The following is a 25443-nucleotide window of genomic DNA, read 5'->3' as shown; positions in this document are numbered from 1 at the left end:
AGAAAGCCAGATGGTGTCTCCTGGAGGAGAGTGACACCTGATGCCCAGGCAGAACAAAGTGTAGGGGCTGATAGAAAGATGGGGGAGGCAGGGTGGCCCCAGGGGAAGAATGTGGGGCTGATGAGGTCAGGAGGCCTGGCTCGGCCACTGCCTGGACCTTTGACATGGGGCCACCCCTGAAGCGCAGCCTCCCTTAGCAAAGCTGGCTTGCCCTGGCCCTGTAGCGAGGACCAAAGTAGCAACAGTGTGAAAGCCTCACGGCCTTGATGGGTCCTTGTGCCCGCACGAGGGCACTTCGGCCCCTGACTTCAGGGTCACACCACATGACTGCAGCCCTCACACGGGAGCATGTAGGAAGCCTTCCTAGCTTTCTACCTGCTAACCCAAGACATGTCCAATGTCAGTGCCATTTTGTGTTACCCTTCAAAAAGGGGTGTGCTTAGATATGCATTCTTTTACAATGAAAATAAATTCACATCAATTTTTATTCTTGTTGTTTTTCAATTTTTATTACCTCTCTCCATGTTGGGAGATGCAAGATGTTTCAGCAGAACACGGTTGTGTTTTGGAAAGTGTCACAGTGCCTACGTCGGAGTCCCGTACAACGACCTGCAATCATAATTGCTCCCGTTTCCACAGCCCATGGGCCACATGTCAGGGACTTGACATGCATTTTCTCTCGTCCCCAACAACCTGTGAGGTAGAAAGGAACACACGGCTACTCGGTCACAGAGCCTTGCATCCCAGCCAGGACCATCTGATGACAGAGTTCAAGTACTTTTCTCCAGTCCTTGTGCTCTTGCTCTGATCACACTAGAGAAAACAGAAAAAAGCTCGGTTTGGAGGAATCTGTCAATGTCAGCGTCTGTTTCTGCCTGCCACAGGGAAGCTTCCTGCAGGATCTGCCTGTTCCGATGTACACATGGCTTTGTGCGCCGTGAACTTGGCCGAATGTGCAGAAGAGAAAATCCCACCGAGCACGTTGGTTGAGATCCATCTGACTGCCGCCATGGGGCTCAAGACTCGGTGTGGGGGCAAGCTAGGCTTCCTGGCGGTGAGTACCCTGCAGCTCCCTTCTGCGGACTTGCAGAAGCGCCCTTCCCTGACCAGGAGCTAAGATGCAAAAACGGGTGTGGGCCCTGCCTTTGGGGGCCGACTACCTAGACGGGTAGATATTCAGTCAGTGGGTCGTTTCACAAATATTGAGGCACTAAACAAAGTAGATCAAAAAAACAACAAAACCCGTCCTGGCCCTTATGAGCATAAGCAGGACATTTTGGTGCCTGAAGTAAGAAGATTGATTCAGTGATACAGTGACCCATATTCAAGGGGTTAAATATATGACTCTTCTGCTCTTCAAGTGGTCATAAAAATTTTTGAGATTTTCTGGTTGTGTCTCCTGGTGTTTTTATTCACACAAAAGGTAGCTATTGCTTATCTTCTATTACTCTCAGTCCAGAAATGGAAAACAGTGCACATCTTCGAGGAGCTCAGGTCAGACCCGGGGCAGGAATGGCTATTATCAGGCGCCTGCATTGTGCCCGGCATGGGATCAGCCTTGGGAATTCACAGTCCTTGTTATCAACTAGTTCAGAGCATCTGCTGACCTCAGGCTTTCTCTTACTCCAGCAGAAAGAGACGTTTGATTCGGTGCCCGCTTTGAGTAGGCTGCTGAATACATCAGCTGTGTTCAGCACAGAGTGATCACATCTCCATTTGTTGCCATATCTCAGCCGTGGCACTGATGAGCTGATGAAAAGGAACGTGCCCTGTGGCGACACTGATGTTTCCTAAAGTGTGTCACCCCAGTCTAGGTGACAGAGGGCACGGGAAAACCCAGTGTATTTTCTGTGTCTCGCCCCTATTTCAGTGACCTTAGGTAAGACATTTATTCAGCAAATGTTACCGAGTCCCTGCTCTGGACCAGGCATTCCCTGGAGTGGAAATGCAATGGTGTGCAGAATATTTGCCCTGTCCTCAGGGAGCACACAATCTGGCAGGGAATCCAGAGGAGGAACAGGCCTTAATGGCAGTGGGTGGGTGCAAGGCTGGGGCTCATTCGGCTGCCCAGAGAGCATACTGCTCTTGACCCAGTCTTAGAGGAAGGCAAGGTGGCATTTCTGGGCAAGGCCCATCGAGGCTGAGAGCAGGATGCATAGGCTGGGCCACTTCCCTATCCCATTTGTTTGTCCTGGTGCTCTGGGCATACACTTGTCATACACTTGTAACTTCTCTGCCCCCAAAAAGTGTTTTGGAGACATTAATTTTATCGAAATACAATGCACACAGAAAAATGTGTACCTTTTAATTTACAACTTGTTGAATTTTCACAAAGTGAACCCACCCATGTAACAGCAACTGCCCAGATCAAGAAGTAGGACTTGCAGGGCCCCTGGCCAGTTTGGTCGGTGGAAGATGTGACTCTTGATCTCGGGGTTGTGAGTTCGAGCCCCATAGTGGGTATGGAGATACTTAAAATATTTTAGAAAGGAAGAAGTAGAACTTCCCTTCCCTATTTGCAGGCTTTCAAACTCACACTGCCCCCTACAGAGATAACCATTATTCTGAATTCTGGCACCATAATTTAATCTGCTTCTTATTTGTTATTCTGTAAACTTTTTATTGAAGTATAATATGCATGTAGAAAAGTACACAAATCATAAATAACAGTTCAGTGACTTCACAGAGTGAATACACTCACACAGCCAGCAGACAGATCAAGAACAAAACATGACCAGGACCCCAGAAGCATTCCTTGGGCCTCCTTGCAGTCAGCGAATCCCCCTTCTCCCACGGCCTCCAGCCAGAGTAACCACCATCCTGCTCACCTCAGCTGTTGCTTCCCGTATTTGCAGTTACGGTGCTGCAGACAGGGTCATCTCACGCTCTCCTCACCCACTTGTACAAGTTTCTCCTGAGGTGAACTCTCTAGAAGTGCTGATGCTCGCTCAGAGGGCATCAATACCTGGAACACCAGTGGTATCACCATATTTGCATTTTCAGTAAGGTTGGGCCGAGGAGAGGAACTGATTTCTAGGAAAGTAACCGCCCCTTTCCTCTGTTGGCTTCTCTTGAGAGGGGCCAGACTAAGAGACCCAGACGGTACTTTCCTAAAGAGGAAGCAGATTTGAATCCAGTCGAATATATTTAGCTAGCAAATGAATCAGGCTTTGAGGGCAGAGGGCTGGCCTCTGTGAAAATGCTTTAGACCAGAGGTTCCCAGTCTTTCTCAGTTCATGGCACCCTTTGTGTCTCAGTAATTTTTTCATGGTTGCCCTGGGCTAACAGAAACACCTAACAGTTCTGTTTATTAATTAGTTAGGTACAGACATCTTGATACACATTTATGTCTTAATAATTTAGTAGCCGTTAAAGAAATATACACAAAATTGAAAGAAGAAATAGTATTTTTTTTTTCTTGATTATTACTGATTACTGAGGGCCACGTGCCTGTTGGGTGTTGCATACCTTCTCAAACTTTGAAATCAGAGTAACACCACCAACTTCTGATTTTCAGACAGCGCTTGCGTTTTATTACAATAGCCTCTAAAAACTCAGCTTTATGAAGATATGACATCTTCCAGAGGAAGGTCGTGCAGTCTCACATCGAGACTTCAAACTACCACCATTTAGTAGTTTACCTGGTGTCTGACTCATGTTGGGCATGGCTGTATTTACCTCAGAAATGTGAAATATCCTGTGGTGCTTTGGGGTGCCTTGGCACACAGTTTGAGAACCATCGGGTAAGCCTGGTGTGGGAGGACACAATGTAGAATTGGGACTCGCTAGGGACTGCAGGGTGGCTCCCAGGATCTAAGCGGTTCTGAGTCTCCTGCCACAGCTGCTCCATTTGGCAGTTAGCAGATGAGTTAGAGGGGAGGGGGCTCCCATGCTGGAGCTTGGGTGGATTCTGGTGTCTGTAAAATTTAGGAAAATTATCATAGGATGATAATGCCAAGAAAATTAAAAGAGCAACAGAAGTTATTCTTTCAGTTTGCCTTCTAGAAATTATACTGTGGATGATTATACCCCAGGATTTATATGTCTTATTAATTCAAACCACTAAACTCCAGCTCACGCACACACACACTGAGATGTCTTAGAACTGAGGTTTTTCTTCAGAATTAAGCTTAAAAATGGGGCACCTGGGTGGCTCAGTTGGTTAAGCGACTGCCTTCGGCTCAGGTCATGATCCTGGAGTCCCGGGATCGAGTCCCGCATCGGGCTCCCTGCTCGGCAGGGAGTCTGCTTCTCCTTCTGACCCTCCCCCCTCTCATGTGCTCTCTCTCATTCTCTCTGTCTCAAATAAATAAATAAAATCTTTAAAAAATAATAATAAAAAAATAAATCTTTAAAAAAAAAAAAAAAAAAAGAATTAAGCTTAAAAATGTATTTTAACTTAATGATTTTCTAGATCATTCTTTGGGTTCCCCTTGCAAAACCACCTAACCAGGCTTTGTTTCTGCTTTTCTTTTCTTTTTTTTTAAGATTTTATTTATTTATTTGACAGAGAGAGACACAGCGAGAGAGGGAACACAAGCAGGGGGAGTGGGAGAGGGAGAAGCAGGCTCCTGGCTGAGCAGGGAGCCCGATGCGGGGCTCGATCCCAGGACCCTGGGATCATGACCTGAGCCGAAGGCAGATGCCCAACGACTGAGCCACCCAGGCAGGCGCCCCTGTTTCTGCTTTTCTTGGTGACGTTTGGGCCTTTCTGAGGGACCAGTTGTTTTCAGTTTCCCCTGGAGCAGCATGGTGCTCCCTTCCTGATCAGTAACCGTGAGAAGGTTCTCTGACCTCAGAAGCCCTGGGATGGCCACCACCCCACCCCCAGCCTCTTGTCCCATTCAGGCTCCTCACTGCAGTTACAAGCTCAGATTCAGCAAGCACTTTGTTGAGGGTCAGGAGGAGGTCATGGGATTCCTCTGCATTTGTTCTCCAGTGTCCTGTCTCAAATACAGCGGTCAGCAGAGAGGAGGGAAGGTCCTTAGTGCTGCTGGTCCCGTGATGAGAGACTTCGGGGAAGTGTTGTGGCAGTATTAGAGATTCTGTAGAGCAGTTGGGCCAGGTCATTTTCTCGGATTCAGGCCGCACTCTCCATATCTCCACCACCCCCCGAGAGTCCATCATCTTAGTCTGTGTTCCCTGAGTGGCACTTTGGCCGTGCTATTTCTGACCCTGGCATTCAAGTCTTCTGAAGCCGTTACATTAGCTGATGGCTACTTAGAGCCCAGTAAAGGTCAGAACCGTCAGACTGAACCAGACGAGGAGGCACTGCCCTCATTGTGGAGGCAAGGGCGGAAGTGTGAAGGGTGAAGTCTGCGAGCCTGTCCCAGCGGCCCCTCTGGATTTTCTGAGCACTGGGTCTTGTGCTTCTACCTCCCTCCCTCCCATCCTTCTCGGCTCAGCTCCTCAATTCAGATTGTCTGCACTGGGTGTATGGGTTGGAAATCATGGATTTTAGAGTAAAAATATCCTCACTCCATAAATGACAGAATTTCTGAAAACTTGGATAGACGGCATGCCTGCAGTTCTTCCTGGAGGCCTGGAGTGATGTTACCCTGCAGGCAGAGGAGGGGCTTGGGAGATTAGGGCACTGGCTTTGAACGGCCCAGCAAAGAGGCTCTGAGTCTCTCTCGGTCTCCCCTCACAGGCTGGTGTTCACGTCAGGGGATCATCTGGGGATGGTGCGGAAGTCTCTTCAGGGGGCTAGATAAAGCCCTTGTAAGGCCAGCTTTGGGGGGAAAGACATCAGCCATACACACGCATGCCTGCCTGGGTCCTTGGACGAACCGTTGGCTACGCCATCCCTCCAGTGCTTTCCTGAGCGAGGGTGTTACAAATAACAGTTCCTAGCCACTTGCTTTGTGCTTCTCGACACTCTTAATACTCATAGCTAAAAGAGATGAAAAATTAGTCAAAGCAGAACACTCTTTTGCCTCAAAATATTCTAAAGGATAAGTAATTAAAATGACAGATAAGGAAAAGTCCCAGGATCCCAGGGGCCACCTGGCTTGGACACGGAGGCCCTCACAGGGCTGAGGGTGGACATGCAGCTGCGGAGCCTCCGTGACCTCTCCTCCACCTCACCTCTGCAGGTTCCATGCCAGCAGGGCCAGAGGGAGATTCCAGGAGGGTTAGGCCTACCGAGCAGGGCAGGGTGCAGCGGGGCCCCTGTTGGAGGTGGTACCTGGTCACCAAGTCCAGCCGGCTCCCCCAGAGCCACTTGCCCTGGTTCCAGCGGTGGAGTTTACTTCCACGGACGTGAGGGGCCCGGCCCTCCTGTTGGTCTTGCCCCAGCCTGTCTCCACCGTGGCGGTGCTTTCTGATAGCCCCACGGTGGCTGCAGCCAGCATTCTGCCGCCGTGGAATTACCCCTGGTCCTTGTCCTTCCACAGAGCTACTTCCTCAGCAGAGCCCAGAGCCTGTGTGGCCCCGAGCGCAGCGCGGTCCCCGACTCACTGCGTTGGCTGTGCCACCCCCTGGGCCAGAAGTTTTTCATGGAGCGGAGCTGGTCGGTGAAGTCGGCTGCCAGGGAGAGTCTCTATTGCGCTCAGAGGAACCCAGGTGAGAATCTTGCAGCCACTGGGGGTTGGAGAAAACCCCGAGAACCCCCCGGACTTCAGGGGGACTGTGCGCCAAACACACGGGGACTCGGCCCTGTTCTCACCCTTAGGTGAGAGGAGGATGAGTGGAGTTGCTGTTCGCTGGTCCCACTGGAAAGCAGAGAACAGTAGGCGGCAGGCAGTCGTCAAGTGCTCAGAGTGGTGACGGCGACAGGACTCCAGGCAGCAGCGGGGATGCTGACTTGCCGTCCCTGCTGTTTGACAGTGATCTGAGGCGACTCGCTCCGCTCTCAAACATGAGCGGCCGGCGGCTCTCTGCTCCTGGCGCGCTCTCCCCTCGCTAAAGTGCGCGCCTGGGGAGAGCGAGGCGTGTTGTGCAGGAGTGGCCGGGGCGTGAGCTTCCGCTGTCCTTTTTTTCAAAAATATCACTTACGGCTCAGTGTAAGAATGGTGCACGACACCAAAAAGAAAGGATACAAGTGAAAGCCTCCTAAATCTCAGCTCCATCCCCGCGGTCTGCTTTGTCTACACTGCAGACTTCCACAGGCTTTCTCACCTCATGCAGGCTCTGTTTCTAGGCCTTGTTGCCCAGAGTGTGTTCCTAAGTGTCCCTGTCAGATGGTGGCCCCCATGTCTGCACATGGGACGGGAGGGAAGGGGCCGTTGCCACCCTGCTTTGGGCCTGCCAGTTGGGAACTTGGCCGTGACAGCTGTTGCAAGCATTACAGGCCACTTGTTTAATCAGCGCAGCCAGACCATCGCTGGCCACAAACGCCTGGAAAACAGGAGCAGGTCTTCCATGTCATGTCAAGGCGGCAGCCACCACTTTGTTCTCCTCGGCTGACTATCCACCTTCCCACGTTCTGTTTACTGATAAGGCTTGCAACCCCAACCTTGAATGGAGGTACTGAGTACTGTGCCAGGAGACACAGCACCGCTCCCCCACATCTCCCCCCACCTTCCAGCTATCGAGCAGGGTGCTTCTGGACTTTGGTGGAAAAGGGGGTTTGATCCCCATTCAGAGAGGAGAGCTGTTTCTCAGGTTCCTCTCCCCACCCTCTGTTTTCTCTGCAAAGACAAAATGGGCTCATGAGAAGACCATCTGACCCTTTTGGCCTTTCCCCTCTTCTTCAGCTGACCCCATTGCCCAGGTCCACCAGGCCTTCTGCAAGAACCTGCTGGAGCGAGCTGTGGAGTCACTGGTAAAGCCTCAGGCCAAGAAGAAGGCTGGAGACCAGGATGAAGAGAGCTGGTAATGTCCCCAGGATGGGCCCCTGCTTCCGGCATCTGCGAGGCCCACACACCGGGCAGGAAACAAGCCCTAGTGTAGGGTCTGCGGGGAAACCAAATGATTTCTTGGTGTTTATTTCTCAAAGCTGGCAGCCACACGAGAGTCCCATGGGAGCTCTGACCTGACCTCTTTACTTTAGCCCCAGACCGAGGCTGCTGCCTTCCCCATCCCTTCACCAAGTGGAGGCAGTTCTTAGATCAGAGATCTCACTGGGTTGCTTCGCTTTTTGGGGTGTGGAGGGGGTGAGGCCTGCCAAGGACAGAGGAGTGGAATGTGGTGGGCTGAGCAGAAGGCAGACATCTGGGGGACCCAGACCTTTATACACTGTGCCAAGCAATTTCTTATTCTTACAGAGCAGTGGAGCATAGTCTTTCCTCCTCAGAGTGAGACGTGCGGGGCAGACAGGTGCCAAAGTCATGGTCCTACAAAGCCCAGGTCCCAACTGGAGTGCACCTGAACAGGGAAGGGAGGCCAGTTCTGCCCCGTGACATTGACAGATGGGTGGGAGGAGAGGACATTTGAACTAGGCCTTGAGGGGAAGAGTCAGGTTTTGCTGGACAAGGGATGAAAGAGAAGGGCTGGCGCTTCAGGGGCAGCCCAGAGACACGTGAAGAAAGAAGGCCTGTGGAGACTGGGAACAGCGTTGGGGGCCGGGCTCAGGGTGCATCTGGCGTGATGCAGGGGAAGGGACCAAAATAGCCATTGGGTCTTAAACTGGAGCGTCAAAGCCAGGCATGAGGGGGGACCTTCTGTACGTTCTGATTGATAATACAGTGGGACCGTTTCTTTTCTTTCTAGTGAGTTCTCTAATGCTCTGGAGTACCTGAAATTACTTAATTCTTTTGTGGACTCTGTGGGGATTGTGACCCCACCCTTCTCCAGCAGCTCCGTGCTCAAGTCAGCCCTTGGTAAGCATTCTGCAGGGTGGCTCTGCGGGCCTCATGTTGCTTAATTCACTCCTTCACAGCCCGTTTGTCCTAGGGGGTCCGGGGCAGTTATGAGTGTGCACTTGGGAATCTTCTCTGGATCTGAGGTGTGTATCTGTGGCCTGCACGTAGCCCCAGCCCATAGGTACCCCCTGGTGGGTGGCATTCGGGGACAGGAAATCATGATTCTCCTAGAAGTGGGACGAGGAGCAGTGAATCTCTTTCCTGGGCCTTGGCCGAGTGAGGCAGGAACCTTCCCAAGCACCCAGACTGGGCAGCAAGTGGTCCAGACACCGGGGGCTGGTGGTGGCTCACTCTCAGATGCACAGTGGCCCCCAAGGCTGCTTTTGGGTCTGACACTCTCTGCTGAAGAGGCTTTTTCATCCGGTTATCTGTACTGCTCTGCAGCTCCCCATCGGCTGAGCCAGTGCAGCCTGCTGAACAGGACACTGGCCCCAGGACAGTCTTTGCTTCTGTCCCTAGACGGCCAGCAGGATGATGGTATAGCAGCTCTTTCTGGGGCTGCTGGGACAGGGGGGCTGTCAGGCTCCCTTCTGGCCATTCTCCCCAGGGAGGAAAAGATTCCAGAAAAGCAGCCACCCCTGACCTCTGACCCTGTGGACTGTCTTGGGAAAAGCACAGGCTCTTCTTCCGCCTTTTATCTTACATTTCCGCCCCCCACCCCTGGCATGGCAAGACCGCTAGCACCATCATTCTGCAGCTGAGAAAACTGAGCCTCTGAGAGGGAAAGACAAGACTCTAACAAGAGCCTCTTACTGCAAACACTTGGGAAGCCCCATTTTTCATGACTGCTGGAGATTCAGGTTGTTTCCAGCATTTTACTTAAAAATTACACTAAAGGGGCGCCTGGGAGGCACAGTCGGTTGAGTGTCCAACTCTTGATTTTGGCTCAGGTCATGATTTCAGGGTGGTGAGATCGCTCAGCGGGGAGCCTGCTTAAGATTCTCTCCCTCTGCCCCTCCTCCCTGCTCATGTGCATGCATGTGCGCGCATTCTCTTGCACTCTCTCTCAAATAAATAAATTTTTTTATTTTATTTTATTTATTTATTTGAGAGAGAGAGAATGAGAGACAGAGAGCACGAGAGGAAAGAGGGCAGAGGGAGAAGCAGACCCCCCGCCGAGCAGGGAGCCCGATGTGGGACTCGATCCCGGGACTCCAGGATCATGACCTGAGCCGAAGGCAGTCGCTTAACCAACTGAGCCACCCAGGCGCCTCAAATAAATCTTTTTTTAAAAGTTACACTATAGTGAACATCTTTGTTATTCTTTTTTTTCTCTGTTTAGGCCAATTTTTTGATGATAGGTTGCCCAAAATGGGATTACTAGATTAATAGGAGTGAGCATCTTTAAGGCTCTTGATACAGGTTGCCAAACACTTTCCAGAAGATAGTGCTGGCTCATGTCCCACCAGAATTGTATCAGGGGGCAACCCAAAGGTCCCCAGCCCATCTGCAGAAGGTAATGATGGCTCGTGCACACAGGAACTGGGCGCACGCAGCCGGGCTGAGCGCTGTCAATCTGCGGGTGCTGGAGTCGTGTTTCGTACTGTTCCTTTCTAGGCCCAGATGTCATCTGTCGGTGGTGGACATCGGCCATCACTGTGGCCATCAGCTGGCTCCAGGGAGACGATGCAGCTGTACGCGCTCATTTTACTGAAGTAGAGCGTGTCCCCAAAGCCCTGGAAGTGACAGAGTGCGTAAGCCCCCTTGACCACTTACCTCCGGGGGGGGGGGATCCCAGAGGCCAGGCGTGCCAGGCTCCCTTCTCCATGTTAGCAGGAGCGAGCAGGTCTGAGTGGTCACTGAGGTGAAAGGTCAGGCAGCCTGGGGACTACATGGTAGATGGAGAGAGAAAGCGAGAGGGAGGAGGAGGGTAGCACGGAGAAATGGAGCTTGGCGAGGACCCCGTCTGTGCGTCTGTTGTCCCAGCAGCTGTCACTGCTAGTTCCGGGGCCTCCTCCCCCATCCCCCACGGAACCCCAGGCTGGAGGGAGAGCAGTGTGGCTGCTGGTGTCTTCGGAGGCTCCTGGAGAAGCCAGGCAGTGTGGTGATGGCTCACGGCCAGCTCAGGGCTTGGGAGGGCCCGAGGACCTTCTCTCGTGGGCCAGCATGGTCTCCAGTTTTCTTCCAGCTGCCTTTTAGCCCCCCATCAGCCCTGTCACTAAAAGGGCCTTGGGCCTGTAGCCCGAGGCCTAACCAGAGAGCTTTTGACCTTCCTCTTGGGGGACTCACGCCTGCCTCTTGGGAGTATTTGGCCCATAGTGACGCTCCACCCTGCCTGCTGACACGGGCTGTTTCTGCCTGAGTGTCCCTAACATCTTCTGCAACTCCAGAGAAGTAGTAGAATGCTCCAAGACAGAAAAGCCCCACCAGGTCCGGTCCTCAGAGGCAAGGCTGAAACATTTCCTATCAAGCAGAGCATTAACCAGGAGAGCAGAAAGGAGCTGAGAAAAGTAGGTCTAGGCAGGTTCTCTGAGGTAGGTCTGACACCCCAGTTTCATTTAAGTAACCTGTTTTTTAAGCACCCTGACCAGTCAGCACCCACCTTGCACTCCACCCTGTGTGTGCTGTCTCCCAGCCAGTGTGCCTGAGGACATGGCAGGTCAATCGTCCAGAGTCCCCTCGTGTAAGCAGCGGAGCCCTGGCATCCGCTAAGACCCTCAGCAGACATTCCTCCCCCTGAATTCAGTCCCTCTGGGGTCCCTTTGCTCTTCAGGGATAACGATGCCGTGGGACCCCTCTCCCATCCCCAGCCTCCCCAGGCCTCTCCCCGACCTGCTGTATGAGAAGAAGCTCCGTTTCTCTAGGGAGTTGAACACCCAGCTTTCTGAGGGAATGGCCCCTCAGAGAGCAGGTGCAAATAATGGAGTCAATACTTCATGCCACCATAGGTGGCAGCAAGTGGGATTGTGGCCACTTAACAGAAGAGGAAACTGAGGCACAGGTAGATTGTTTGAATGTCAGGTGGCTCTTTAGTGGCAGTCCTGCTGGTTGAGCCTGGGTCTCTGATCCTTTCCTCTCCATCACATGCCCTTTCCCCAGGTCTCCCACACCCCTTCCTGGCTCCATGGTTTATTGAGTGGATGCTTAACTGAGGCCCTCTTGGTGGCAGCTGCGTTCTGAGTTCTGAGAGGCCCCAGTGCACACGAGAGCTGGTCGCAGCCCCGAGCGGATCGCTAGTGGCTGGGCCTGTGCGGGCACTTGTCCTGTGGGCAGCTGGTGCGATTGCCTTCACCAGGCCAGTCGTGGCTTCTGTGAGGCAGCCAGCGCGCCTCTTCACGGCGAGGGGTTCTGGGCCAGTGGGAGGGAGGCCCGGCAACCACAGGTCGGTGTCAGGGGGACCAGAGGTAGGTACAAAGGGCCTGGCCCAGGGGGCAGGACAGGAGAAGGCAGCCCAGGGGGCACAGCAGATGGACTAAGCCTCAGGAGGCGAGTTGGCGAGAGGGGGCACTGCCCTGCGACCCCGTCCGCAGAGGCGCAGAAGTGGGAAAGGAAAAGGAGATGAGCTCCGGGGGCCTGCGTCCTGGAGCAGCCGGAAGCAGATTGGGGATCGGGGCCGTGGCTCGGCTGCGAAGGGCCTGCCCTCCCTCTGCTCCCCTTGTTTCCTTCCCTCCAGCCACGCCGGCCCCTGGATATTCTCCATGCATCAGGGAGGACTCAGGGCCTTTGCACTTGTTGCCCCTCTGCCTGGAATCCTCCCTAGCCACACGGCTCACTCCTGTCTCCTCAGGTCTCTCTTTTCCAGAGAGGACATCCTTGACCACCATGCCTCATAAGATGCCACCTTCTTCCTCTGCTTGACTTTCTTTCATGGCGCGTACATCTCAGTGTTCAGTGCGTGTTCTCTCTGACTCCTGCACTAGAAAGTGGGTGCCCGCAGGCAGGGAGCTGGGTTGTTGGCTGCTGCATCGCCAGGCCTGGGGCTCTGCCACCACTCCCTGAATGAAGGAGCTGCTGCGGGGGGAGCCCCACCCTCATTCAGGGCTGGCACTTCGGATCTGGAGCGATTATGGCGGCATTTGAGTGGACAGACCCACATGTCACCAGCTCAGGCCCCTCTTGCTGCCCAGGTGACACTCGCTGACCTCTTGCCTCTCCCCCCCACTGCCCAGGAGCCCCCTGGTGAAGGCCGTCTTCCACACCTGCAGAGCTATGCACACCTCACTCTCTGGGAAGGCGGACGGGCAGCAGAGTGCCTTCTGCCACTGTGAGAGGGCCAGCGGCCACCTCTGGAGCAGCCTCAACGTGAGCGGGGCCACCTGCGACCTCACCCTCAACCACGTGAGTGCGAGCTTGCCTGGCGCCTCGGGGAGGAGCTCAGCTGTGGTGGGGGAGAACACGCCGACCCACCTGGAGCTTACCCGGCCGTGGGGCTGTCCAGAAGGCAAACCAGGCCAGCGGTTCTGGCCCAGTTGGGGTCCCTTTTAGTCCTTCGGGCAAGTATGTTTCCACCTGCACTTTTGCTGGGTTCCCTGAGTCCTGGATCCTGCTGGCCAGGGCTCTGCGTTTGCTCCAGGCAGCTTGCACAACTTCCCCCGGTCGCTGCAGGCCAGCCTTCGACTGGGCGCCTGCACGCTCCCGCACACGCCCCGGGCGCCTCCGTGGCCAGATGCACGTGTCCTTGCGGGCAGCTGCGGTGCATTGTAGTTGCATTGCATGTTCTGGTCGTACCCATGCAATGTTTCCACAGTGCATCACAGAGGCCTGCCTGGCCCTCGAGACTCTCCCTCCCCAGGCCTTGTTAGAGGGCACTGCGGTCACTGTTGGATCCCAAGGCCTGGCCGTCCCGGCGGAGGGGAGGGCAGGAGTGCCCACAACTAAAAGCTCACTCAGGAGCATGGTTTCCCTCCACAAAGGGAGGGATGAGCTGTGACCTCGAGGGTTAGACTCTGAGACCTTCACTGAGGTTTGGTCCCCAGTGGCTAGCGGGGCACTTCCGGCTAAGAGGTGCTCAGGGGCCTCAGATCCTGGGGTGAGCCCAAAAAGCGTGCCAGCCCTACAGGACAAGCCATGTGCAGGGAGGGCCCAAGAGTAAAGGCCCGTGGAGGAGCCCCCTCTCACTTGGTGCCTCTCCGCTGCTGGTCTCCTGTAGAGTTTGTCTTCGTGAGAGAACCAAAGAGTCTCAGCTGAGTTTGGGGAACGTGAGAGAGGCCGCGGCACCCTTAGGGCATTTTCTTTTTTTTTTTTTTTAAAGATTTTATTTATTTATTTGAGAGAGAGAGAGAGAGAGAGAGAGCACATGAGAGGGGGGAGGGTCAGAGGGAGAAGCAGACTCCCTGCTGAGCAGGGAGCCCGATGCGGGACTCGATCCAGGGACTCCAGGATCATGACCTGAGCCGAAGGCAGTCGCCCAACCAACTGAGCCACCCAGTCGCCCAACCCTTAGGGCATTTTCTATGGGAAAATGGGCCGAGAAGAAGGAGACCCCATGGAGCCAGGCATCTCTCAAAGGACATAATCCAGCCCCAGGCTGCTACCCCCATCCACAGGTGCTCCCTGTAACGCTCACCTCTTAGAAGTGTCAGCTTTGTTTGAAGAGGAAGGCCTCATCCGTGTCCCCCTGAGGCTATCATCAGCCAGAAAACACAGTGGCAAAGGGACAGGACGCTGGGCAGGCACGAGGCAGGGTCCAGGTTGGGTCCAGTGCCCTGGCGAAGGGGCAAGAAGGGGAATATCCTCAGGAAGCCCATCTGAACTGGAGGGCCACGTGTGACCCCTCTCAAAAAGGACTGGGCTGCCTCCTTACCCTCACTGCTCCCTGGTGCTGACGGGAGCCAGGCAGGCGGCCCAGCCTCGTGGGCCCCCACTCGTGCGGCATCCAGGCTTGCAGCGGCTGGCATTGACTGCTTCCCAAGGCCGGGCGCGGGACACACACACAGTGCTCTCATGTACCACAACAGCCTTGTGGTGCCCTTTTCATGGATGAGGAGACTGAGACTGGGAGGTTTAGTCGTGTGCTGGTCGGTGGCAAAACCACAATTGATTTAGGTCTGTGGGGCTAAACCAAGCATTCAACTGCTCCGTGGTTCCACCTGCTTTCACTCCTGTTTCCCCAACCCTAGGGACCACTCGGGCCGAGCCTTGGCTGCCTTCTCTTGACGTGAGCCTCTCCTTCTCCTCCCCCATCTCCTGGCTATGCTTCCATTTCAGGCCCTTCGATCCTACTTGAGGGGCAAGGGCCGTGGCGCCTTTTGGGTATCTCGGCCTCCAGGCCAGCCGCGGGGGTGCTCCTGTGAGGTGGGAGGAACCTCTGCCTTCTGTCAGAGCCCTGACACAAGCTGTGCCCCTCTCTGGGCCTCACTTCCTCCCCTACAGAATGGGAAGAACAGATCTCCCACCTGCGGCCACGGAAAGGACCAGATGCCATGAGCCCGAGTTCACCCTTGAGCTGTTCTCTTGCTCCCTGTGGCGTGTCTCCCAGGCTGCTGCCCTTCTGGGACTCTCCACTCCTCCTGGCGCTGCTGAGTGTCGGGCTGGGGAGCACCTGAGAGTTGCGGGGATCCCTGTCCCAGCAATAGGCCAGTCACCTGTCTCCTCCCTCGTGGCTCTCGACAGGTGGTCCAGCTGCTGACCTGTGACCTGCTACTGTCGCTGAGGACAGCACTCTGGCAGAAGCAGGCGGGAGCCAGCCAGGCCCTGGGCGAGCCGTACCACGCATCGGGTGTTGAACTGGCCGGCTTCCAGCGGGACCTGGGCAGCCTGCGCCGGCTGGCACACAGCTTCCGCCCAGCGTACCGCAAGGTGAGGCCCGGCCGGCAGGGAAGGGCCGGGGGAGGGGGGGCGGGCCCTGGAACCCAGTGGGGCGCCAGTGTGGGGTATAGAGTCGGTCCTCTGAGGTCTGCCAGCTAGTCTGTCCAGCGCTGGGCCGGGGGCTGGGTCTCCCCTTCTTCTTTTTTTTTTTTTTTAAGATTTTATTTATTTGAGAGAGAGAGAATGGGAGAGAGAGTACATGAGGGTGGGGAGGGTCAGAGGGAGAAGCAGACTCCCCGCTGAGCAGGGAGCCCAATGCGGGACTCGATCCTGGGACGCCAGGATCATGACCTGAGCCGAAGGCAGTTGCTTTAACCAACTGAGCCACCCAGGCACCCCTGGGTCTCCCCTTCTGCATGTGTTAGTGGGGTACCTGCTGTGTGCCCGGGCCTGGGGCGTGGCAGCGAGCAGGCCGCGTGGCCCATAGGCAGGATGCCCCTCACCTGCGCGCAGAGTGCCCCTCACCTGCGGAACCTGTGGAGCGCGAGGGTGGCAGGAGCTCTGGCCCTGGGATGGCTGGGAAGGGCACGGAGAGAGCTCTGCTCTGGTTTTTCTAACTGGTGTAAGAGTGACAGAATCTCCCTAGAACTTCATTTCATTCCTTTTCTGAGCCACTGGGGGCTTTGATTCTGCTGCCTGACTGCCCGTCACATCCCCGTGGTGACGGCCACAGGATCTGAGAAGTCCCTGAGGACAGTTGTATAATTGGGCTTATTGGACCCAAATAATTTCCTTGTTTTATTTTTATTGCTAATTAGAGTAATGTACTCACCATGGTTTTGCCTGAATTACTTTTGAAAATCTCAAGTGAGAAGGGCAGAAGTGTCAGTGAGGGTGGGGGAAGGGACAAAAGAGCAAGGCTGCCTGCTCCTTGGGCCCTCACAGGGTCACACTGTGGCTCCCGTGTGCAGTGAGCCAGGACAGACAGTGGACAAAACACACATAATCACCGGGGACCCACCCTCCGCTGGGGAAAAGAGGAGTGTGCCCTAGGGTTCGGGGCCCTGTGGTCTGTTCGGGGCGCGGTTGGCATCAAAGGCCTTCTCCTGAGACACCATTTCCATCCTGCTTGCCCGCTGCTGACACTCTTTAGTGCTCCCCCCGTAGCCTTCCCACAGATGGAGATACGAAGGTATAAAGGAGCCTTGAGATTTTAAGGAATCCTAGATCTAGGCCTGGCCTCCCATTCCCCAGTGACTCGTATTCACAGAAGAGCTGCACTTTCACCTGGAAACCTTCTGGCCTCGCTTTCTGAAGCAACTGAAGGAAACAGGACCAAGCCTCCCTGGTGCCCGCCCAGCTAGCCCCCCTCCTGCTGCCCCTACCTCACCTCGGCCGGGTCTCGAGCTGGAGGCAGCCCCCCAGGGCTTGAGGCTGCACCCAGGCCTCTTGTCTTCCAACCCAGGGGGCGTGTCCGTGCTCTCTCTCTGTCCAGGAGAGGGGAGCAGTCCTCTTCGTCTTTCTTGGCTCAGGCTCACGGCTGCCCCCCCCCCCCCAGCCTGCCTGTGCCGTGCTCCCCGCTCCTGGCTGGGACTGGAAGGCCCGGTGAGCACAGAGGTTGCTTCCACGGGGAGAGCAGGGCAGGGTCGTGTGGGCGGAAGGGCTGCCGTCGGGGCGGCCACTGAGGTGCCGGGAGAGGCACCCGCTGGGGTCCGAACGGCCGTGTCCCCCCGCGCCTCCCCAGGTGTTCCTGCACGAAGCCACCGTGCGCCTGATGGCGGGAGCCAGCCCCACCCGCACCCACCAGCTGCTGGAGCACAGTCTGCGCCGGCGTGCCGCGCAGAGCGCCAAGCACGGTGAGCCGGCCGGCGCCCCGGCTCTGGGCCTGCTGGGGCCCCTGCCTGAGCCCCAGCGGGCAGCCCCACCTGCAGTGCTCTCGGGGGGCGCGCGAGAACAGGAGCAGCCCGAGGCTTGGTTTGGCGGGGGCTGCTGGGGAGGAGCCGGGAACGCCGGAAGGCTGCGGTTTGGTCGAGGTGTGGGTCTAGCCTCAGGAGCGGGGAGATGATGTCCCAGCACTGGGGGGGGCGGGGGTGTCCCCGGAGCCACACTGCATGGGGGGGCGCGTCTCAACCCCACCGCCGAGTACTAGCTGCAGGGTACTAGCCGCGATCCTCCGCGGCCGTCCGTGGCCCGGGGCGGGCACCGGAACCCACCCCACTGGGTGCCTGAGGTCCAATAAACGCGCCCACAGCAAGCCCTTGGAACAGCCCCTGCGTCCTGGAGGGCTCTCGGTGACTGGTCCCTCCACGTATCTCGCCCTTCCCGCAGGAGAGGTGGACGCCTGGCCCGGCCAGCGAGAGCGGGCCACCGCCATCCTGCTGGCCTGCCGCCACCTTCCGCTGTCCTTCCTCTCCTCCCCGGGCCAGCGGGCGGTGCTGCTGGCTGAGGCGGCCCGCACCCTGGAGAAGGCGGGTGACCGGCGCTCGTGCAACGACTGCCAGCAGATGATTGTCAAGTTGGGGGGTGGCACGGCCATCGCCGCCTCCTGACCCCTGGGCTCTGCCCACCTCAGCCCGCTGCCTCCCTCGCCCTCCTCCCTCTGTCTCTCGGTCTCTCGCCCTGCTCCCTCTGGGAGTTGTGGGATGAGCCTTGTCTCCGGAGCTGTCGCCTGCTGAGGCTGGTGGACCACCTCAGCCTGGTAGGCCCCTGGGCCGAGCCCCCCAGAGCTGCTGTGGAGAGCTGCCCGTGGTCCCTGGGCCCGCGGGGCTGGCAGAAGAAAGCCAGGGCAGGGCAGGCATTGAGGAGCTGCCTGACTTGAAAGCAGTGGGGGGCTCCCAACCTGCTTGGCCCCTGCCTCCAGCCCTCAACCCTTCCCAGCTCTTCTCTCCCTGAACAGCCCCCTTTCCTGCTTCCTGGTTTTTTATCAGGCTTTCCCCGTGGGGGACATAGGTCTCTGGGCACCAGAGCGCTTCACCCTTGGCACTGTGCCCAGCTTGCCCCTTTCCCCCTTTTTATACAGATGTTTTTATATCCGTGTGCTTGGGTTTGCCGTGATGCAGGGCTGAGTTGCTGTGGCATCTTTATTTCTCTCCTTGGGTCTGTGTCCCCTCCCCTGTGCCTGACAAAGCCAGTTCATTGTTTTCTCTTTATTACACAGGACAGCCAAGGAAGGAGGGGAGCCCAGCCCTGGGGAGGCAAGTGGGAGGCAGGGGGCAGGCCTGGGGTTGGATGAAATAATGTCGGCATTATTTTTTAATTTTTTAAAAAATAAATGGTATCTTATTTAATTGTTCTGTTCCTTCCCACTCCCCCCGCCCCCTGGGATGCCAGCCCAAGCTCAGGGTAGGCCCAGGGGGCTGGGAGACATGAAGCCACCCAGCGGGACTGAGGACCAGGGGCCTTCAGTGTGGGTTCTCAATTCCCTCCCACCCCAACTCCTTCCTCCAACTCCACCTCCAGTCTATTTTTATCCCTAATTCTGGACCTGAAAATAAGCCAGGGTGGCAGGGACCAACCCCCAATCCCTCCCCATCCCTTTTTGGGGTGGACACTAGGAATAAGGCCCCCTGCCTTGACGGGGGTCCTGGGAGGAAAAGTCCCACTTTTCTGGATCCCCCCACCCGGGTTGATTCCTCCCCTGAGGCCATTTCTAGCAGGACCCGAGGACTGCCTGAGACCCCAGAGCCTGCTGTGAGGCTGAGAGGGGCTGCCTTTCCTCCCCGTCTGTGCAGGGGCCCCAGCACAGACTGGGGGGGTGCATGCAGCGGGGGCTCCCCCTGATGCCGAGTGCAGGCTGGAATGGCTCGGCTTGGACCTTACCCCCTTTCTGTCTCTGCTGCCCCTCCCCACACACAGTCATTTGTGGTCCCCGCCCTACCCCCCCGCCATGAGCCAGCCCTTGTGTCAGTGTATATACCGTGCCTTTTCTCATTATTGTTTAGGGGTGGGAGGGGGTGGTTTTTCACGGAAAAGGGGCTACACCTATGGCTTCCTTGATATGGAATCATTCACTGTGTCCTGGATGTAGGTTACTCAATAAACACAGATTGGTACCACCCAGCAGGAGGCGTGTGAGGGTCTGTAGTGTGACCGCTGTCATGACTAGGTGGCTGCATGGCTTGGCTTCTGGGGGCTCAGGGACTGAGGACAGCCCCTCCCCCTCTGCTGAGAGGCCCCTGGAAGGTTTCAGTCGGAAGGACCTTCCTCCCCCACCCACACTGTCCCCTTCCTTCCGACGCCGCTGCCGGGTCGGAGCCTGGGTTAGAAGGGCAGCCCCAGGCGCTGCTGGAGGCCGAGGTCCCTGTACCAGGACACAGCTGGCCGCTCACAGCAGCAGGGGTTTGGGATTTGGGGTGCTAAGCCTGTGTGTGCTCACCCCTCAAAGATAAATCTCCCCCCTACTGGGTGGGCTGCCCCTTAGTTTCCCTTCCTGGTCCGCCAGTCACATCCAAGTCCAGCTCCCGTACTTCCCAGCTGGGTCACCTGGGGCAGGACCTCACCTCTGCTCCACTTCCAGCTGTGCGCGACAGGGATGACAGTCCCCACCTTTGACCAAGTCCCCGTAGACCTGTTGGCGGGTTTCAGTGATATGACACACACACACGAAGTACCGGTTTATAGTTAAGTGCCTTGTGCAGCAGCTGAGGGCAAGACCACAGGCAGCAGTGGGCAGGAAGAGGAGGAGTCCGAAGTGACCTGGGGAGGAGTCTGGGGCGGGGAGAGCAAGGTCTGTGACCTGGCCTGGCTGAGAAATGAGTCACAGCAGGCCACACGGTCCCGAGGGCCAGAGCAGCCAGGAGGGGCCCAGCTGTAGCATTTCCGGTGGCGGCCCTGCCCGTAGCCTCAGCCTGGCCCCCCTGGGATGGAGATCTAGGGTCCTTGGGACTGAAAATGAACAGGGGTTGCACCCACCTGTCAGGGCCTGTGTCACCAGGGTGGGTAGCTGTGGCCGTTGTGCCCAGGAACCTGATCCTTCTGTGAGTCTCTGCAGGCTCCATGACTCAGCACCCACCCTCCTCCCCCGGCTCTCTACGCAGCTGCAGGATAGGCCCGGGACAGCCCGCCCCCAGTTGAGGGTGTGAGGACTGTCTCCCCTACCAGCCATAGGGGTCCTCACTGCAGGCAGGACCACAGACTCCTGGCTCTGTTCTGTCCTGCGGCTTCTGGGCCTTGGATTCCTCAAAAGCCAGAAGAGTGAGATGGGCCCTCCTCCAGGTGAAGAGCTGGGGGCTGGGGGGCCTCAGGGCAGCCCTGCCAGGAGGAAGATCTGAGACTGCCTGTTCCTGGGGAGCAGCACCGCCCCACCCCACTCCTGCCAGCACACACATTCAGACCTCCCTTCGTTGCCAGACTGCCCTGCCTGCCATTCATCAGATTCACAGTTGCAGAAGACAGAAGAGTCCTAAACTAATCAGCTGGGTGACCTTGGCAAGTTACTTAGGTCTCAAAACCTCAATTTCCTCATCTATAAAGGCACACACCCATGGAGCTTTTGTAAGGACTAAATAAAAGAAGCAGCAACAGATGGTAACCATTGTTATTAAAACAGCACACGATGCCTAGGGTACACAGGAGGGAAACTGAGGCCCAACTGGGCGGCTTTGTTGATGTCCCACAGTGAGGGGCATAACCCAGACCTCAACCTCCCCAACCATCCCTGGTACAACAAAACTCATACACCCAGGCTGCTGGCAATGCCCTGAGACACGGCTAGGTACCCGGAGCCTGCCTGGCAGGAAGGGGAGAGCTGGCCCAGCCGAGCATGCGTGAGCTCCCCCCAGTGGGGGCACTGCCAAGGCTCGGCGTCCAGCATCCCCATTTGCTTTCCCCCCAGAGCAGCTACTGGGAGGAGGCTCCCCCATCCTGAGCACCAGCTGTCCGCTTGGCCCACTGCCCACGCCCATTAGGGGGGTGGCCCTGGACCAAGCTGGCCAAGTGGCCTGCAAGCCAGGTGCCGGCTCAGGGCCAGATTATGTCAATGAGGATCAGCCCGGCTCAACCAACTCAAGATGTGGAGTGAGTGACTGGCTGGAGGGGGCTCACCTCCAGTAAGGGGCATGGACCCTCCCGGGGGCCTCAGGCTCCCAGACAGCCCTCTCCCCTGTGCTCTGGAGCCTCGAGATGGCTGGGGCGCAACTGCCCGTCTCCCATGGCTCCCACTGGCGCGGACATTAAGCTTGGCATTCAACCCTGACTACCCTCTCCAGCCACTTCTCCCTGGCTCCCAGAACACTTGCCGGCAGCTCTCAGGAGCAGTCCTTTGCTCTTGCACATGCTGTGCCCTCTGCCCGGACCGCCGTCTGTCCAGTCAATGACCAGTGCCTCCACCATCAGTGCCTCTCACAGCCAAGCCGGGGCTCCTTTATTGTCAGGGATGGGAGCCACAGAAAAGGCTTTATTTACATGAGGAACCCGGGCCCTAGGGCCCCGAGAACAGAACCACTGGCCTTCCCCAGTGGGCCCCTTCTTAGCCCTGCAGGCTCCAGGGCCCCAGTCCAGTTTGGGCAGGCATAAGGAAGGGCTGGCCTTCCACGGCCGGCGCCCCTCCTCCCCTGGAACCGGCCCAAGGCGCCCCCCAGACAGACGCGAGGGCTCGGGAGAACCAGCGGGCCGCGTCTTCACACGGTGACCTCGGCTTTGCTGTTGGTGCTCAGGTGCCGGGGTCCGCGGCCCGCGCTGCCGTAAAGGCCGGGGGGCTGCGGGCTGAAGGCCTCGGGCAGCTTCTCCACGCTGAACTGGCGCCGGGGCGCGTGGCCGGGCCGCCGGGGTGCGGGGGAGGCCTGAGCCGCCAGGTGGCCGCGGGGGGCGGGCCGGGCCTGGCGGCCGGCGATCCACGCCTTGTAGTGGCCGGACGGGGCGAGGCCCGCGGGGGCCGCGTAGCCCGGCGGGGCCCAGGGGCAGGCGTCGAGCAGCGCGGGCAAGTCCTCGCGGGGCCGCGGGGCCCGCGCCGGGAGGGTCCGCGGGGCAGGTTCGCTGGCAGGAAAACGCTGGTAGAAGTCCTGTGGTGTGGCTTCTGCGGGGACAGTGGGGGCGAGCCAGGGAACGAGGTCAGGCCCCGGGGGCGGGGCCCAGCGACTCGCGGGATCGGGTAGGGAGAGGCCAGGCCGCAGGGGCGGGGCCTCAGCTTCTTTGGGCCGAAAGGGGCGGGGTCAGGCCTCGGGGGCGGGGCCTCAGCGGCTCAGGGGCGGGGCAGGCCGAGGCCCCGCCGAGGGAGACGCGGGTCTCCACGCCCCGGGCTCTGGCTGCCGCTGTGGGGGACCCGCCGGGTGGCCCGGTGAGGCGACGGGAGGCCGAGGCGCGGGAGCCGATTCCCTGCGTAGGCGCGATACAGAAGCTGGCTGGAGCGCTGACCCGCAAGGCGGGGAACTGTGGAACTGGAACGGGGCCCCTGAGCCTTGTGATCTGGGAGCTTGGACACCCGGGGTGCAGCGCCCGGCGCCCCCCCCCACAGGGCTCCCCGGCCACTCACCTGCGGCCTTGAGCGCGGCTGCCTTGAGGGTGGCGTACTTGGTGTAGTCGGGCTGCAGCCGGGGGCCACGCAGGGGTCCCGGTGTTGCTGACCCCAGGGGCACGTTGTTGGGGCGCTTCTTGTCTGGAGCGGGGAAAGGGAAGGGGAGACCCGGCCTGCTGACTGGGGGACACTCTCCACCTGCACTAGCACTCTTCACTGTCCTCTCCCCAACTGCAGTTCAGCGAGAGCTCGTGGGGCGGCTACTTGAGGGAGACTGAGAGAGGAACCTAACTTGACAGAATCTCCCGGCCTGGAGCAGGGGCCCGGCTCCGGGTAACATGAATGACAGCAGGCTGCCCTGAGTGGGTGCCAGCCCAATGGACGACTCCCCAGCATGTCCAGCTTGGGCCAGGCACTGAGTCCCAGGACGTGCTTCTCAGGAGACGGAGCTAACGTTGGAGCATTAGAGCCCACCGAGGGGAGGGGAGGGGAGGGGGCTTGCTGTGAAGCCTGCCTCACCAGCAAGAGGCCAAGAGGGAGGCTCCAGCCTGGAGAAAAAGGCCCAGAGGCGTCCACAGGCTGGCGCCAGGCAGAACCCTCCCCCGACAACATCCCCCCCCGCCCCCCGCCTCCCGGCACGGAGCCAAGTCCTAGAACCACAGCCTGAGCCAGGGAGCCCTGAATCTGGAACCTTCCTCACAGAGTCCCTGTGACTGGAAGTTGCAGGACACATCAGCAGGTCTCCCTTCACCAGGGGAGCTGACCGGCTTGCCCAGCCCCCACTCGCACACCTGCAGAGGCCGGCAGCTCCTTCCAGCTGTGAGACAGTGAGCTAAGAGCCTCTTCCCCCCTCAGCACACACCTTCCCCTGCTCCCAGGCCCACATCAGACAAGGGAGTCCCTGTGCTGTAGGTCGACCTATGCCGGTCCCACAGCTTACACACCTGTGCTGTTGGGGGAGCCCCGGGGGAGGCCATCACCCATCTGCACCTGGACACAGCTACCCAGAGGTGGGCCCAGGGGTGGGGGCAGTGGCTCCTGGGGGTCCGGCTGCTTCAGAAGTTCTGTGAGTGTCCTGTGGGGAAAGAGGGATGAGAAGCAGCCCTCCCGACCTCCTGCTTCCCCACTGGCCAGGCCCTGGCCTATCTAAGGCCAGCAGCCACCACTCTGTCACTCTTTTGACCTCTCTGGGCCTCTGCCCTGCGGTTGATCTTACACATCTAGTTTCCACATCTGGTTTCCCCAACCTGGCCACTTCCAGAGCAGGTCAGGAAACTCTAATGGGGTCATGTGTGGCCAGGACTACCTTGTTTTTCAAAGACTCCCCCGCTCCCAGAGTCCATTCTCCAAGACCCATCCGAGTCGAACCTCCTCTCCCAGTGAAAGCTCTGCAAGTGTATCAGGCTCCTGGACTGGGCTTGTGCTGTACCCTGTGCCGACAACTTTCCTCCATCTCCTTCCACAAAACTCCTACTCATTCTTCAAACCCCACCAGAATCCCTCCTCTTCCAGGAAGCCTTCTTTACCTGCCAATGTAACTCCCTTCCTGCAGCAGGGGCTTCTGCTGGGTCCTGGGACAAAGCTGCCACACAGGCACGGAGGGGAGGACAGACAGGTAAGGGGAGGGAGGAGCCAGGAGATCCCACAGTGGCAGCCCAGCATCCAAGACTATGTGACCTTGGGCAGCCACCTCCCTGCTACCAGGACACCCAGCCCCACCCAGGTGTGACAGCTTCTGACTGAGCCTTCCCTGCAGACAGCCAGACCCAGCCTCCAGCCCAGCTGCCTTTGGTGCCCAGAATCCATGATTTTCTTCTGGCGCAGTCTGACCCTCCCTCCTGGGGCTGGGCCTCAAATGGCTGAAGCACCAAGAAGCGCCCTAGAGGTGGGCCCTCTGGGGTAGGTGCTGTTTGGCTGCAGTGTGGCAGGATGTGAATGCCCGCCTGAGCGGATCTTCATGCCCTGCCCGCTCCTCCGCTGCCCGGCCCGGTGGTCCCAGCTCTGCGTCAGGTCTCCCAAACACCTGAGTGATTTTCATGCCTCTGGGCCTCTGCACAAACTTTCTCTAGGGACAGACTCCAGCTCCTCTGAGCTTGGAGGGGAGCTGACCATCAACCTCAACACAGCGGAATTAAGGGTGAGACTCCGGGGGAGGGGGGCAGGGGTTCAGCACACACCCACACATGAGCTTAAGTTGGGCTCCTGACCTCCCCAGAGGAGAAAAAAGAGGGCACATGGGAGCTGAAGCCCAGACAGAGGAAGGGACTGGCCTAGGCCACACGGCACATCACGGGTGGGCCAGCCCGTCCTGGTGCATCACCAGGCCTGCTTCCCGCCCCCTGCGGGTGAAGTGGGCTCCAGGGGAAGGTGCCAGCTAGGTGGCCCAGCCTAGCGGTGTACACACCCTCACGGCCCTCAGCTCCAGCGGCTCCGCTCTAGGCAAGGACATGCCCTGACTTCTTGCCCAGCCCGAGGGACTCCAAGCTCAGGACCTGCCCCCAC

At 57.8% G+C, this 25443-nt stretch overlaps 2 protein-coding genes across 2 annotated transcripts in view; one reads left to right on the top strand and one right to left on the bottom strand.

The window, feature by feature from the left end:
* The window catches only part of SREBF2 (sterol regulatory element binding transcription factor 2), a 64602-nt gene extending 45049 nt beyond the window's left edge, over positions 1-19553 (top strand). Inside the window, exons 11-19 of the mRNA XM_034987394.1 lie at positions 885-1054; positions 6396-6564; positions 7698-7815; positions 8653-8762; positions 10362-10494; positions 12914-13082; positions 15357-15542; positions 17236-17347; positions 17820-19553. Of these exons, the coding sequence (XP_034843285.1) occupies positions 885-1054; positions 6396-6564; positions 7698-7815; positions 8653-8762; positions 10362-10494; positions 12914-13082; positions 15357-15542; positions 17236-17347; positions 17820-18040 (1388 nt within the window). The 3' untranslated portion in view covers positions 18041-19553. The remainder of the gene's footprint in view (positions 1-884; positions 1055-6395; positions 6565-7697; positions 7816-8652; positions 8763-10361; positions 10495-12913; positions 13083-15356; positions 15543-17235; positions 17348-17819) is intronic.
* Positions 19554-21339: 1786 nt separating this feature from the next.
* SHISA8 (shisa family member 8) lies at positions 21340-24552 on the bottom strand. The gene is made up of 3 exons (XM_034987255.1): positions 23886-24552; positions 22960-23082; positions 21340-22503 (listed from the first exon to the last, which is right to left on the bottom strand). The coding sequence occupies exons 1-3, from the start codon at positions 23923-23925 to the stop codon at positions 22109-22111; spliced, it is 558 nt and encodes a 185-aa protein (XP_034843146.1). The 5' UTR covers positions 23926-24552; the 3' UTR covers positions 21340-22108.
* Between the last annotated feature and the right edge of the window lie 891 nt (positions 24553-25443).

Source organism: Mirounga leonina, unplaced genomic scaffold (genome assembly GCF_011800145.1).
Source record: "Mirounga leonina isolate KUSES-001 unplaced genomic scaffold, KU_Mleo_1.0 Mir_418, whole genome shotgun sequence".
Classification (NCBI taxonomy): Eukaryota; Metazoa; Chordata; class Mammalia; order Carnivora; family Phocidae; genus Mirounga; species Mirounga leonina.
This window is presented reverse-complemented; position numbering and strand designations above follow the sequence as displayed.

Bases quoted from the DNA above. Each gene is read 5' to 3' on its own strand.
- SHISA8 (XM_034987255.1), bottom strand. From the start codon at position 23,925: ATGGGTGATGGCCTCCCCCGGGGCTCCCCCAACAGCACAG. The intron at 23,083-23,885 runs GTGTGTAAGCTG...TCCCCGCTCCAG, and splicing joins GGGCTCCCCCAACAGCACAG to ACAAGAAGCGCCCCAACAAC. The intron at 22,504-22,959 runs GTGAGTGGCCGG...CTGTCCCCGCAG, and splicing joins AGCCGCGCTCAAGGCCGCAG to AAGCCACACCACAGGACTTC.